Raw genomic sequence first — 16189 nt, forward strand, 5'->3', positions numbered from 1 at the left:
CTAGTAGTAGTTTACTGCTTTACTAGTACAAATATGTGTGGTTCTAACTTCTATATATGGGACTTTTTAGTGCCGGTTTAAATAAATTGAAGTTGGTTTTAGTCTTGTATTATGTTTATGAAATGATACAATGCTTTCACTCCTAAAGTCGCCATTGACCAAGCATGCTGCATGCACCGATAGTGCACAGATTGGCGCGTGAAATCACGTTAGGGTTCCACACAAATCATCGGTTTGGATTATTTGTGTGGGTCCGAGATGGGCCCCGCGCATCGATCCATGCACCATCGGTGCAAATGTGTCGGTTCTTAGATGTATACCGTCTAGGATAGAAAGAAGATGTATCTCGTCTCTACGAGGTTCTTCTCTCATTCCTCTTTATTCCACTTTAGTATTCGTTCCGTTCCAAATTGAATGACAATTTTTTATATTTGTGTCAATTTTAATTTTTTTTATATTTTAATATGAATCTTAAAAAATATGTAATATGGATCTTGTTTTATAGTTCTCAATTAGTTTTATTATAAAAAGTTTTCAAACTCGTAAAAAATATTATAGATTGAAATCTATAAGCAATAAAAAATGACACAAATTTTAAAAATTGTCATTTTTTTTAAAACGGTGGGAGTAACATTAATTTATTAGTACTTCGGTTGGTCCCAGGCCCAGTAGACTGCAGATTGAAGTACATGTATCATTTACACGGCCTAGACTGACGTTCAACCCCAACCATGCATTCTTCCAACAGTAAATAGTGTTTTCGGCAGTGAAAAAATTATAATTATTTATTTTTTCTTAAAAAATAAAAATCTATAATTTATGGTTGAGGAGTTGTTAGGTTTTTTCGGTTGTGAATAAAGTTGTTGAAAATGTCAAATTGTTTTCGGTAGTGAATAAGTTGTTTGATGGTTTGTGAGTAGAGTTATTATAGAAAAACAATTTTTTTATTAGTGAAAATGAGATGGTAAAATACTAAATTTTTTTTGTTAATTAGAATGAGATAGTAAAATGCGTTAAGTTTTTCGTGTTTTTTGTTAATGGATACGGGGCCTAATTCTACCCCGGCCCACCCGTCTGTTTTACCGCCCTCATTGCAGCGCTCTATCTCTCACCCTCCATCTCGGCATTAAATGGTCCAGATTTTAAAATAACTCTTTCAGAGAAGACTCTTCTCTAAAAGAGTTATTTTAAAAATCCGAACCGTCTAATTCACTTTTGAATGGTGAGATTGAGAGCAGTGAACGAAAGCGATGGGGTAAACTTTTTGTTCTTCCAAGCTCTCTCTTCCATGCAAGGGAGACTCCGAGGCTCCACTTGAAGGTTGCGTTTGTATCTCTTCTGCCTTAAAGAAGGTTTAAACTCGATCAGAGTGCTATGTACGTTTGTCACCCCGACTCAACTTTCTGGAGCCAGCGCGCCCTGCTTTTATGAGTCCCCCATCGTAATTTACATCAATAATTGTTCATCTTGCGTGTTCTGCAGAGGAGTGCGTTTTTAGTTTTTACCACAAAATTAGCATGATCGGATATCGGTGGAGTGCGTTTTTAGTTTTTACCACAAAATTAGCATGATCGGATATCGGTAGGTACGTGAAATCATGAATATATAGTTTGGGCGCAGTTAGTATATATTATATAGTTTTAAACTAATTAAGCCACTCATTTAATATTAACATACGCTTGTCCAATATTTATTGCGATAAGTAATTACGCTAGTTTGATAATTAAAGTTCGTACCACTTAGGGTCTGTTTGGTAAAGTTGTCAATTTTTTTTGTTTTTCGTTTATGAAAAACAAGAAATGAGTTTTTGTTTATTTATAAAAAAAACAATCAAACAGAAACATGTTTGGTGACCATAATTGTTTTTGTTTATTTATTTTTTGGGCTGCCGCGAAAGTGTTTTCAAAACAAATGAAAATGAAATCTGTGTTTCTAGAATTTTTGTAAACTAATGGAATTGATTATGTATGTTGTAAACAAAACCAGTAACACAAACATATTTATTGTGCCTGTTTTAAAAAATATCGAAAACTAAAATAAAAAACTAAAAATAAAAACTTTTCTAAACAGAGCCTTAAAAGTTTTAAATATTTTTAGATTATAGTGTAAAACTCAAGTAGCCACCACCCATTTTCACCGTCACCGCTACCATCTCTCTACCACGTCCTCTACTGAGATCATTTCACTTCCAACTTACCCACTGTTCCCAGTGGCGGACGTAGCATTTATATTCAGCTGGGGTTTGAATTACTTTTATTTTTACATTAATAAAAAATAGTCTATTATATAAATATTGCTACTTACTTAATATTTCATAGAAGAAGACGAGATTGTGTGCATGATATCCACAATCGTATTTAATTCTATCATCACGGCCAAAAAAACAGTTGATAACTTGAAATTTTAGGGGTCTTTTTTCACCCATATATACTCCCTCCATCCCAATTTAATTATCCCTCCTCGTTCTATTCTAACCGCTAAAAAACTAGTTATATCTTTAAAATTCGTAATGAATTTCATATCAACATGGATCTTGTTGAATAGATCTCAATTAGTTCTGTTCTATAATACAATATTTTTAAAATCACATAAAATATTATAAATGAAAAGATATAATCAATTGAAAAATGTTAAAAACTTCCAAATTAAAACGATAATTAAATTGAGACAGAGGGAGTAAAAACTTTATCAACTTTTTTTCACCAAGAGGCTTGCAGGGACCGATCGTATAGAACTTTTTCAAATTAACCTTAAAATATAGTATAGTTATTGGGATAATTGGGAGGTGTGCGGGGGACCCGGGCCCCTACTTGCACCCCCCTCGGTCCGCCAGGTCCGCCATTGACTGTTGCCATCACTCCACCATAGAAATATGATGTCATTCTATTTGTTCCGATCTTTGTAACAATTTCAAAGATTAATAAAAAAAAAATTGCCATTAAAAAAAAAAAAAAAAAACACCGCGCGCTTTAGCTACCACCATCTCACCAACTTCCACCGCTACAACTAGTACTCCATCTTTCAGCATCATAACGGTTACACCATTAATAGGATTACTTTTTTTTATCAAATAAAACTCAATTGTTGCCAATGGAACTTTGTCCAATGGCGGAACCAAGATTTTGATCCGGAAGGACTGGTTTAATGGACATATATTTTTTTTATCGGAACGTATACTTATTATTATCATATAATAAATTTTTTGTTTTCCAATCCATTATATTTGTACATTAAAATAATTCTAGCCTAATGCAATACTTAAAGTATATCAATCATTTTATTTTTTTTCTTTAGGTCACTTCAACAGTCACATGTTTATTTTTTATTTATGAAAGAAATTAAGAATGAGAATGTAAAATAATTAATTTTTTTATCAAGTCAAACCAAAATTATTAAGATTAATTATAAGTAGTTATACACGAATAATTATCAATAATATTCAAACTCAAAGGTCTCGGGCGTGCCGCCCCCGGGCCCCAAACATAGCTCCGTCTCTGCCTTTGCCCAACAACATCAAGGGTGCACCTAGGTGTCAGAAGAAAAGATGAGTTCAAGTCGCGGCCGGGAGCGTCATCTTGATCGAGGGAGAGATTGTTGGGTCTGGAGTGCCCCCATGGATTTGGTTACACAATGCCACCCCATGCGACCGCTCTAAAAATAGATTTACAGGTGCGATGTCGAATGTCATAAATTAAAGACCTAATTGAAGCCCTTCCTAACACCAATTAGTTTCAGGAGAGATGGTAGAAAAACGATCTGACGTAAATGACTAAAGCCATCTGAGTGCTCCAACAATACTGACTTTCATCGTTTAAAAAAAAAAAAAATCTATTGTTAATTTTTTATTTTTTGTCAAACATCTATCTCTCTATTAAAAAGTTTAGTATATTCTACTTAATTTGTACTTGTTTTTTAATTTTCAATGTTACAAAACAACACCAAGTTGGACGATTATATATATACAAAAAAAATATTACTTCCTCCCTAAATAAGTGTCCGGCGTGCAAAATTAGGCTTTACAAAACGTGCATATTTTTTATTTAAATTTTTTTTTTCACAATATAATAAAACTCATTGCTATCTATTGATTTGTGAAAAAAATTTGATTTTTTTAAAGCAACAAATGTTTCTTTTTGAAGGCCTAATTTTGCTCACCGAACACTTATTTAGGGACGGAGGGAGTACCAAAAGTCTCACGACAAAAAATCCTACTGGAGCACAAAATGTCATAATAACTAGTTTAGAATCCACTTTGTAGGTCACTATCGTGCATATATATATATACACTTTCCTGACTAACACCACAATGCATGAGCACTCGTGTAGAGCTAACCCCACAAACCCAGCTCACTGATCAATGGTATTGAATGGTAGATAGAGTTGTATGTGCTCCCCCACTCTCCTCTTCCCCCAACCATCAACTCTCTCTCTCTCTGTAGCTTTGGTTTTGTCTGGATAGCCTCGTGGGTAGTTGAAACATGGAAACCAGAATCACATGGGCAATGCAACTACTTTAACTTCAACCAACAGAAAAAACTGTAAGGGCTTATCCAAATATAGAAATATAAAAGAAGAAAAATGAAGAATGTTTACGTTCATACGCACGGCCCTTGGTTGGACGCGCACGATGCGCACCGGTTGAATCGTCTTGAATTCGTGACGGACGAGATTTTTCGCCGGTCCAACCCTATGGATGGACAGAATTATATGTATAAATAACACCGTGTTGGAAATTTTGGATGAATCAATCAACTTGGGAAATTCCGAGGGTCTTTCGAGGCAACCAAAAGCTCTCTGAACTGTGCATTTGTATCTAGACTGTACAGCGCAAGCGGTTTTGCTGGTTTGTTACCCCCATGATGGCAGAATTCATTCTTGAATTTATCTCCTGCAGTTTCAGAAATTTATCCCTGGTGTGTAGCTCTGGAGTCACTTAGTTGGCTATGTATTGGCATCCGGTTCTCAGAATTCCGCATAGCCACATTCTGATACCGTTTTCGTAGGCAGACAAAGTTGATCAGTTCGCCAATGTGGCCTTCGGAGGTGTTCCAATGCTTGTGGCTTACTTAGCCGTTTTATCATGCGATACAGACGCCGGTAAACATCCGACACCCATTGGTGAGCCGATGAATATGTTGTAAGGACTAAGGAGGCAAAAAATTATTTATGGAGTTTCGACATCTCCTGAAACCCCTGATTGTGTGGGACTGGATATAATTGTGTTCTTTTCTGATTCTGAGAAAAGAAAAAAAAAACTGGAATATTGGATTAGGTTTTCAGATGATGCCATCAGAGGATGGACTTACAGTTGGCCTACTACTGTCTAAAAAATATTCAATCCTCTTGGGAATTTGTTTGTCTAAGGCATTAGCTAGCTGTTATCAACATTGCTTACCCAAGAGGGGTATTTCTGCAAAGAGAATAAATTCTATATACTGCCGGTGTAAATATTTATTTTCTCCAAATCAATTGCATTGTGACACGTATCAAAACAGTGGTCCCAATTAATAAAACATGGTGACATGGCGCAATGCAATTGATTTGGAGGAAATAAATATTTACACCGGCGGTGTAAAGAATTTATTCTCTTCTGAAAAATTTTGAAAGATAAAATTTTATTCATTTCCATTAACTATATTTACAATAATCAGTTCGACATAAATTACTTTCCTCATTTTAAGTTGGTATAGTAGAATAGTTTTTAATGCCTAGAAATTAGCAGATCAATTTCCAGTATCTCATTGAATAAGATTAGGAAGTTCAAGAACATATATCTGGAAATTAAACTCGAAAATCCGTCCATGGAGAATTCAATAAAATTAAACAATTATTTGGGTCTGTAATTTTAGTATCGATGTTACAATCAGCTGTATCAGAAATTTTGGCTTTTATTTCTTATCTAGATGTTTATAAATCTGAATTCATTTATAATGCAATTGCTCTTTGTGATTAACTCTCAAATGTTACCAAAATCCCTTCTTTCTTTCTTTTTTTGGGGGGGAAAATTAAAAATCCCAATTTTTTTAATTAAAAAGCCTTCGTATATATAGTTCAGGCATTTGTATTTAAAAAAGTAATCAGAAAATATAAACAAAAGGACATTTAATTCCTTAGGGTGATTACCATTTTTCGTTCCCTCTCTCTCTCTTTTTTTTTTTTTTTGGCGATCGATGTACCATTTTTCCTTTAGTGTGTGTCGACTCTTATCGGATTCATGCATATCCCATATTATGATCCTTGCGATATAAAGAAAGAAAAACTAAATACAAAGATACTACATGTAACTTCATCTACTCCGCGCAGGGGGGAAAATACGGCGTATCGTACAGAAATGGATTGCAAAAATCATCACCCAAATATTTTTCTGCATAGTAATAATACAGAACAAATACCCGAAAAGAAAATCCAAATTCCAAACAGACATGCAATTCCATCCAAACATATTAGTAGCTAAAAGCATATATACTTTATTGGAACACCGACTGTCGCAACTGATACAAGCAGCCGGTGCTCGATCCAAACATCTTACCAGTTTACACTTTACATTACGTATGATCGAAAATCGATCTCAGTCGTACTCTTCTTCACTATATAAATCCGGGCCAGTTTGGATTCCGTACTAAAACATGAAATCCCCGGAAGTTAATTTTCTAGAAATTAATTAAGTCACACTACATACGAACAGTACCATTTTTTTTCTGTTCTGCATCGATCTTTAGTTATAGAGAGACAGTAAAAGTTAATAGTAAGTAGTAAAATCTCCAAATATATATATATATAGATATATATCGCGATTACGCACCAGCAATATTCGCGTCATATAGGCAAGCCAAGCCTCTGATCAAATAAAGAGGCGAAGCGTGGGAGATGGGTCGTCGGCCTCGATGCTTCCTTGGGCGGCGCCGTTGGATGTACCGAGGGTGAGATTCAAATCAGGTAACGTAGATGGTTGATGAGCATGGACGATGGACCGTCGTCGTCGAGCCACGCGATGTTTGTATGGATCAATCCCTTTGCTTATCAGCTTCTTCTTCAGATGAGAATTCCAGTAGTTTTTCACCTCATTGTCAGTGCGTCCTGGCAATCTTCCAGCTATCAGAGACCACCTGAATTGATTTATAAGCGCATCGTCATTTTTATGCATGTAATTGGATAAAAAAAAAATTATTGCCGTTTTATTTCAAAGTGTAGTTGGAGTATCCGAATTAATTCTTTTTTTTTTTTTTACATCGGCAACAAAAAATTTATTAATAGAACTCAACAAAGGGTATTTAATTATATATATTGTTAGGTTTATGAAAATAGAGAATTTGATAAATCATATCCTGTGGCATAAAGTGGTGATAGAAATATACTTATAGCAGCCCTCTTATATCAGAGCGAAGTGCATTATATTTGAAATCAGATACATAATTTTGATGTATACGTTATAAATGTAACTGTTCGGTTACTATTTTTAAAAGGAAAAAAAGAAAAGAAAAGAAAACACTTTAGGAAAATACTAGTAATTATTTTAATCTTATACTACGTGTTTATTATTTAGCAGAAATAATCCTCAAGAATAAATTAAGAAAATCTTTGTGAAAAGGTTAATTTCTTTCTTAAAATAACGCTAGAAAAGTTCGTGTTTTTTTTTTTTTTTACGAAATGGGTTGTTTCTCAGAACAATACTAGAAATAAATTTGTTAAAAAAAGAAGTAAATATATAAAAACGATTTCGGAACACTAATGAAGATGTCTTTTAATTTTTGTACGGGGTACAATTAATCGTATTCTTTTGACCGATAGAGAGAGAGAGAGAGGAGGAGGGGAAAGAAGAAAAAATTGTTTCGTTCCCGTGCGGATAATGAAATTATTATTTCCCAAACATGTAAAGAAATTGTAAAAACAGAAGAGAAGAACAACAACAAAGAAAGGACTTAATTGGGTCCTTTTTCCAATCCCTGAAAGGGAGTAGACGGTCCCGTTGGGCCCATTCGTGAAACTCTTTCTCGCCTTACTTTGATAATTCAAGCCGTTCCTATTTTTAGTTATCGTCAAGGACATCAATAGAGATTCACAAGAAGTTACGAACATCTCGGGTCATCGGAGTGGACCGAGAAAGGCCTCTCGCAAATGGGCGGGCGGACGACTAGTTCCTCTCGAGAATCCAAGTCCTAAAAAGAAGTACTACTACTGATGAGTCTACTGTATATATTATATTTACCGATTTCCCAAGAGATGATGGAGCTTGAAGATAAGGTCTTCTTCATCTTCACCAAAGTTGCCTCGTTTTAGGTCTGGTCTTAGATAGTTTATCCATCTCAGCCTACAACTTTTCCCGCACCGAAGCAACCCTAATCAACAATCAACAAAACCCCAGAAAAAATATTAAAATTCATCAAAGAAACCAACAAAAAGTACACAAAAAAAAGATAAACAAAGGGTTGGTGAAGAAAAGGCACCCCCCCCCCCCCCCCCCTCTCTCTCTCTCTCTCTCTCTCTCTCTCTCTCTCTCTCTGTGTACAAGTACGTACCTGCAGCCTTAGGGATGAAGCGCCAGTTGCCCTCGCCATGCTTTCGGATGTAGTCGATGAGCTTCTGGTCTTCTTGCTTGGACCAAGCTCCCTTGTTCGTATCATTTTTATCGCAGCATGGTTTCCTCATCGTTCAATCACCGGTAAAGATTATGCGTATATGCATACGTATATATATACAACAGACATTCACACGCTTGCGGGGAGAGAGAGAGACAGACAGAGAGAGAGAGAGAGAGAGAGAGAGAGAGAGAATGAAGGCAGTCAGAATACAAGAACCGATACTATCTATATAGGAGAGTAGTGAAGCCGGGCCCCTAAGAAAGATATTAGGGGGTTTGGCTTTTGACTTTAGACTGGTGGTTTAGTCCTTTTGGGTGGTGGGAGATAGGATTAGGAACTACCCCCTCACTGGGGATAAATTTTGGGTTGTGGAGCGGGTACCACGTGGCGGTACTTGTCGGCGATCTCAATCGTCCAAAAGTATTTTGGGCGGCTCAGATTTATTCTCTTTTTCTCCTTTTTTTCTCTCTAAAATCCAAACGATCCAAAACACGTTTAGACGTACGACTTAAATTTTCAACAGAGTACCACGTGTGTGGTATGGGCCGAACCCAAAAACTTCTCCTCATGACTTGAATATATAACAGGCCATTTTGTTGGAAGGTGGGGGCCCTTATTGTAAAGTGCATGGCATTAAGTGTATGCACGTTTGGGGAGGGAAACTCCTCATCATGGGAGAGGGGAACTTAATTTACTCACATTCGGTGAGCGATGAGCTATGTTGTGGGTCTTGATTTGAGGATTGAAACCGTTTATTTTGTATTAATTAATTTGTTAAGAGAACTTAACAAAAAAAATGTGTTCAATTTAATATTGATAAATGTTTAATCAAAAAATTATTGTTCTTGGTCGTAGACTTATAGCAAAATTGTTTTTTTTTTTTTTAATCAAGTAAGTACCGATATTGAACTGAAATTGTGTATGGTATCTTAATAAATTGATTCATACACAATGAGCAATTTTAATTACTCAAATGAAACCTGGAACATAGTTCATGGAATCTAGGTAAAATTACCGTCACGCGAGGGTGAACAAAATTACAGTCGTGTGTACATAATTAGTTATTGAAAGATATACTCCATTAGTATTCTTGTTTTTCAGTTTTTCATCAAAATACTATTTTGGATAATTAATTCTCCAATCAAATTTAAAAACAGAACAAAATATTACACTTGTATGAATTTAGGAGAAATCCACACAAATTTCTTGTTTGTTTTCTCTTAATTCTATAGGGCTGAATCAAATTTCGATTTAATAAAATCCGCTTTAGCGCTTAGGTACCAACATGGCAAAAGTGTCATAATTCCCTTCATAATGGGAAATTTTTCAGTGCCGAGCGGGTACCACGTGGTGCCCGCTCGCGCATCCAAGCCGTCCATTGCGTGTTTGAATAGCTCAGATTTGGAGAGAGAAAAAGGAGAGAGAAAGTGTTGGGGTAGAGGAGAGAGAGGATTTTAATCCGAGCTGTCCAAAAGTGTATTGGAAGGCTCAGATGCGCCGAGCGGGTACCACGTAGGATATACCCGCTCAGCACTGAAAAATCACTCCTCCATATTGAAGTTTCTTTTTCTAGTTTCAGTCAAATACAATAAGTTTTTTTTTTTTTTTCCAAGTGGAATAGAGTGTAGTTGTTATCTCCCTTATACTCACATGCACATGGGCAGGATTCGATTCCAGTAAGCACTCATCCCCCTCCTCAAGTCCTCTATAATAGAATAGATTATATTTAACGAATTACAAAATTAATAAATAAAAATACATTTAATTTTTCAGTTAATTTTCTGTCATTTTTTCAACAGCATTCAGGAAATTTGAAGTCTTTTTTATTGAAGCAAAATAAGAACCACTTTTGGCCTAGGGTGCAAGGCCACACTAGTTCGTTTTATTTGAAGCGAGATCGTCATCCAACTCCAACTCCAAACCCATCTCTCACTCTTTCTCCATTTCGGAGACTAAAAAAAAAAAATTAATTCGACAAGCAATTTTGGGAAATCAACAACTCCAACGTCAATTCTCAAAAAAATACATTTTACAGCCCGCTGATTTCTCATTTCCATCCCACCGTTCCAAGATGAGTTTACCAGAAAGCAATATGACACCATTTCTCAATTAGTTTTGTAGAAGAAGAAATGGAAGGGAAAAAGGAGATCCTGCTAAATTTGTGTAAGGGTTCGATTTGTCGGAACCTTGACCGCGATATGGGCTAGGCTCCTCCCTCCGTTGATCCGTGCTTCCGCTGCTTAATTGACCTGCAACAAGTCACTAGGGCTGGGAAAGCCTAGTGACCCTCCGACGATCAAGTTAGATCTCAGGGGAGAGTATAGATCTAGAGTTACGGAAGAATGACCTACCTCTTTAGGTTAGAGTCCCTTTGTATTTATAGATCTTGGTTTGCTTGACCTCCAAGCTAACACGTGGAGGTCACGCTCGAGTAACCGCCTCGGGTGACATTATAGATGACGCACCGGATAAGGCAGTTTTGGAGCACATGGCCAGGTCAGCCTTTCGCGAGAATTCTTCTCGATGCTGTGTCACATTAGGCGCATGAGGCTTGCTCGGGAGCCCTCGGTGCTGTGTTTCGGGGGTCGGTACGGAGCCCTCGATGGTATGTCTCCGGGGTCGGTACGGAGCCCTTGGTAATATGTCCTCGGGGTCGGTACGGAGCCCTCGATAATATGTCTTCGAGATCGGTACGGAGCCCTCGGTAATATATCTCTGGGGTCAGTACATAGCCCCATTTATCCGGGCCACTACAATTTGTATGCCTCCAAACAACGGCCACTATCTTAACCCATCATGCAAAATAAATGGAACAATAAGTGCGAAAAGTATTTGTTCCTGGGCATATGTTGTGATCAATCGTGGAGGGAAGAAGGGAGCTATCAGCTCTGGAATGATTACTTCTCGGTGAACCCCACCTTCGGGGTAGATACATTTTCCGTTCAGCTAAATAAGCCAATTTTTTTTTGTTCTTATTTAAATTTTTTTCATATTTATTTATTTTTGGTCAATTTTTTGAGAATTATTGCATTGTCATGACGAGAAGAATCTAAAAAGTAAAAATTTATGATCGAAATTCAATTTTTTTTGAATAAAGACGAAAAAAATTGACTTATTGGCTTATTTTTGTCTTTATTCAAAAAAATTAGGTTTCGATATTAATTTTTTACTTTTTAGATTCTTCTTATCATGATGATGTAATAATCTCTAAAAATTGATAAAAACTAACAAATACGAAAAAAAATTTGAATAAGGACAAAAAAATAAGCCAATCGGCTTATCTACTTGAACGGGGAAGGATAGTGTAAATGAGAGAAAAGAAGAAGAAGAAGAAGTAATTATGAGTTCAAATAATTAGAATTTGCATTTGATTTTATTTTAAAGGTACTATTAATATCTTTTCAATGATACCAAATTTCTAGAAATAGGATGCATAATGTAAAAAATACTCCATATGCAATTAATGAAATTCTTACAAAAAAGTAAATAGGACATAGTTGGTATCATAATTTGTTATCAATAGATCAAAAGGTTAAAATGGTAATTTTAAGAAAACGGAGAGAAATGAAGATGAGTCTCCATTTAGGAGGAGACCCTCCAAATATGGAGAGTGAGAATTGAATCTCCATTTTGAAGACCCCAAACGGAGATGAATTAGAGGGCATGGATTCTTGAAAATGAAGTGTGTGCTCAAATGGAGATGGGTTGGAGTTGCTCTAAGAGAGACCGTTATTCGCAAAACTCTACCTAGTGCCGGCACCAATATTTGGATTGTCCAAATCTGATTCTAAGCTTAGCTGCCTACTTTCTATTACTAAGTTATAGTAAAAAATAAAGAGACATACAAGTCAAAATTTTCTTGTTGAGAATACAATTTTTTGTTGTTGCCCCACAATGAGAGGTTGCCCAAGCCCAAGGTTTTGTGGGACTTACTCCGGGGCTAGCTCTGAGTCTCTAACTAGCTAGCAAGATCACGTCATTCAACCAAGAAGTTTTTCAGTGCTGGGTGGGGCACGAGCCACGTGGTGCCGAGCACAATATCTGTCGTCCAAACATGTTTTAGACGATTCAGATCTATTTGGGTAATTTTTTAGTATAAAATTACCAAAGTACTCCCTCAAGCCCTAACAGATCTAAGCCGTCCAAAATACATTTGGACGATTGAGATGCGTGCTCGACTCCACATGGCCCGTGTCCACCGGCACTGAAAAATTTCTCCATTCAACCCGATCAAAAAACAAGATGATGTCATTCAATAGTCACGTGTGCAGCTCCCCCTAACTGTTGGCAGGTAAGCTCTATTCGTCTGTTCTATGCCATCACCCTTTGTGAAATTTTTTTTCACGGAGCTTTGAGTGAATAATTGTTTATAGAAGAAAATCTCAAGCGTTCAAAGTATTTTGAAAGGTTCGGATTTTAATGAATTTTTTTCGGAAAAGAGACACTTACCCAGAAAAAGTTTTATTTGAATTCGCACTATCTAAAGCCGAAACAAACGGTCAAAATCACGCGGCTCCTTGAACAACATGTTTACATCAGCTTTGTGAATAAATCTATCTCTTACCCCCCAAACAGACTCGACTATCTTTTGCTCCATCTTGGGTCAGAAGAGAATATCCAAATCGTTTATCTTATAGGTCTCACACTCACAAATATGTGTACGAAAAATTAACTTTTAAAAAAATCCTTTAAAGTGGACAATAAATATGATTTTAAGTATAAGTTGCCCACTTTTAAAGATTTATTCGTATATATAACTATCCATATCTGATCAAGTTGATTTTTGATACACGTCTTTTGAATTGTGAGACCTCAGAGATGAACAATTTGGATAATTTGTTCGAGCTCGGGATGGAGCCGAAAAAATTAAGTTTGGTGAGGTATATGAAGGCTCCCACTGCGGCTGATGTATAACGTGTGGAAAAAAAAAAAGTTGGCAACCATGTCTACACGTGCAACTAAAATTAATCCGCAAGAGCAAATGTGTCAAGAGAAGACATGTGATTGTTGACGAATCACGTGCTTTTTAAGGTTGAGAGTTGACTGGTGGATTCATATATACGCTTCTCTTCTAGTCTTCTTCTTCTTCTTCTTTTCTGTTTTTTTCTTAAAAAAAAAAGAGGGTTGAACGAGAGCTCCCGTAACAACCCTCCTCGGGGCATCATCATAATGCCCAGAAGAGGCCAAAAATCCATACGTGCGCACGGCCCCACCCAAGGTGGAAGAAGGCAATAGCTGGATCATGAGATTTAAACGGGTGCGAGAGGATGCCAATTAACACGTACGTCTCGAACCCGTGACCACGTGAAAGCCGAACCCGATGGGAACAAACCAGTTGCCATCTTGGCTACCACTCCGGGTGGTATAGATCCATAAGTTTCTTTTCTTTAATTAGGAATGCTATATCTCACTTAATTTTTTCTGATGTCTCAATTGGAGCTCTATTTAGTTGATAGTATCTCGACTAATCTTTGGAAGATCAATTATATACTATTCAGCACTAGTATAGGGATGTTCATCGATTTAGAATGACTTGTCAAATCAATTTGATATTGACAAATGTTTAGGTGGACGATGTTTGTCTAAAGGAAAAATTAATCAATGTCTCTGCTCGTCCATGTATTTCTTATGACATATTCGCATTGTTCAAATAGAAATGCTACTGGTACAGCAAGCGCTGTACAGACAGCGCGTACAGCGCATTTTTTGCCTCGTCACGAGTTCAACAAAGATAATCGGAGCCGTTCATTTTGTTCAAATATTTTTTTGAGGGTCTCGGTTAAAAATCAGCTCCATCCGATATCATTATGGGTGTTTACGAAAAGTCCAATTTCGCTTCAAAATTTAGGCTAGCAATTTAGCAAATATGGACATTTCATAAACGCCCTTCACGATATTGGATGGAGCTGATGTTTTCCAAGGACCTTAAAAAAAATATTTTGAACAAAATAAGCGGTTCCGATTATTTTTGTTGAACCCAAGACGGGCCCAAAAGCCTGCTATACACGCTGTCTGTACAGCTCTTGCTGTACCAGTAGCACGGTTCTTGTTCAAATGGATGAATAGAAATGTTCGACTGATTTATTTTTTTTCATAGATGACAAATACTATACATTGGGACCTATAAAATGAACGGCTTGAATTGTGATATATTTTATTTCACATCACATGAGGAACTACAGGAGAAATTATCACATGAAACTAGGAAATTATCTTGATTGATGGTGACTTGTTTTCTTAAAATCTTCATATTATGTGAAGGGAGATTTAATGACAGATCCACTGTAGACATTTCATAAACTCACAAGTCCACCTAATAGTTTTGTAAAGTCACAAGTCCATACAACCTAAACCCCAGGATATTCTATAAAAGTGCCTAAACCACTAAAATCCTATAATAAGAAAAATCATTCTAAAACCGTATAAAAGTGCCTAAACTCTAGGGTATCCTATTCTATAATAAAAAAATGTATTATAAAATCTTATGAAAATACCTAAATCCTAGAATACCTACCCTACTCTAGGGTATCCTAAAATGGACTTAAGACCTTACAAAATTAATAGGTAGATTTATGTGAATTTATAAAGTTCAAATAATGGGCCTGAGATTCTATTATGGGAATTTGGTTAGTTATTTGTCAAGTATTTTTAGCTCATTTAGTCCTCTCGATTAGAATATTAAAAAAGGTACAACAAACGTAGAAAAGAAATCAAACTTGAAAAGAGTTCGGAAATGCCTGATGGGATGTTATTAATAGGTAAAACGTTAACTTCAGCCCTAAGAAGGATGTAATAGGTAAAAGACGCAATAATATCAGAAAAAATGTATTTATACATATAAAAATATATTAATATTCATAAAATATGTATTAAAATCTAAACTTGTTTGAAATTATTTCCATATTATCCATCACCTGTCAGGCGAAGGTCACTAAGATCCATTTTCTAAAAGGTTATTCGTCATAATTTTTGTATTTAAACTTCTGTCTTCGAGATTAATGAATAAATTAACCAAAAAAATATTGGGGTCGTTGTCACATAGTCTCTGATCAGCAGGTACGAAAAATTATTCCATCAAATAAAAAAAAAGAAAAGAAGGAAGAGTAAGAGTAAGAAAAATTATGGATCAGAAATGAATTCAAGGCCCAGTGGGTCCGGCCCCAAGAAACATGGATACACCGACTAAAAAGGTCTAGTCTTTAGCATTTCTCACGAGAATGTTGAAGATGTTTTTTTTTTGTCGGTTAAATGTCTAGCCTACTCCTAAAGACATCTGAGATAGGGGTATCATTAAACGGTAAACGGGTTTAGCAAGTCAATGGGCATCAACTACCGTTTCAAGCACTCACACTTTTGACAATAATCAAACCCTCACCTTCTATGTGGAAGAGATGAGAAAATATCATTGAACTAGAAGCTCTTTAGCAAGATAGTTGAAGTTCAACAAAATGTCTAAATTGAGAATGAGATTGTCTTATTTCTGGTTGTTGTTTATGGCATCAATCAATTACAGTCGTCCAAAAGTGTTTTAGACGGTTCGAATTTTAATGAAACTTTTTCGAAAAAACATTCAAAAATATTTTGAACAATCTGAATATAAATGGAAAAGT

General features: G+C 36.0%; 1 protein-coding gene across 1 annotated transcript; it reads right to left on the reverse strand.

Moving 5' to 3' along the window:
• Positions 1-6443: 6443 nt before the first annotated feature.
• On the reverse strand, positions 6444-8816 carry LOC131311561 (transcription repressor MYB6-like). The gene is made up of 3 exons (XM_058339055.1): positions 8517-8816; positions 8207-8336; positions 6444-7106 (listed from the first exon to the last, which is right to left on the reverse strand). Exons 1-3 carry the CDS (start codon positions 8644-8646, stop codon positions 6842-6844), a joined length of 525 nt encoding a protein of 174 aa, XP_058195038.1. The 5' UTR covers positions 8647-8816; the 3' UTR covers positions 6444-6841.
• Positions 8817-16189: the final 7373 nt, after the last annotated feature.

This window comes from Rhododendron vialii, chromosome 12a, assembly GCF_030253575.1.
Source record: "Rhododendron vialii isolate Sample 1 chromosome 12a, ASM3025357v1".
Lineage (NCBI taxonomy): Eukaryota > Viridiplantae > Streptophyta > Magnoliopsida > Ericales > Ericaceae > Rhododendron > Rhododendron vialii.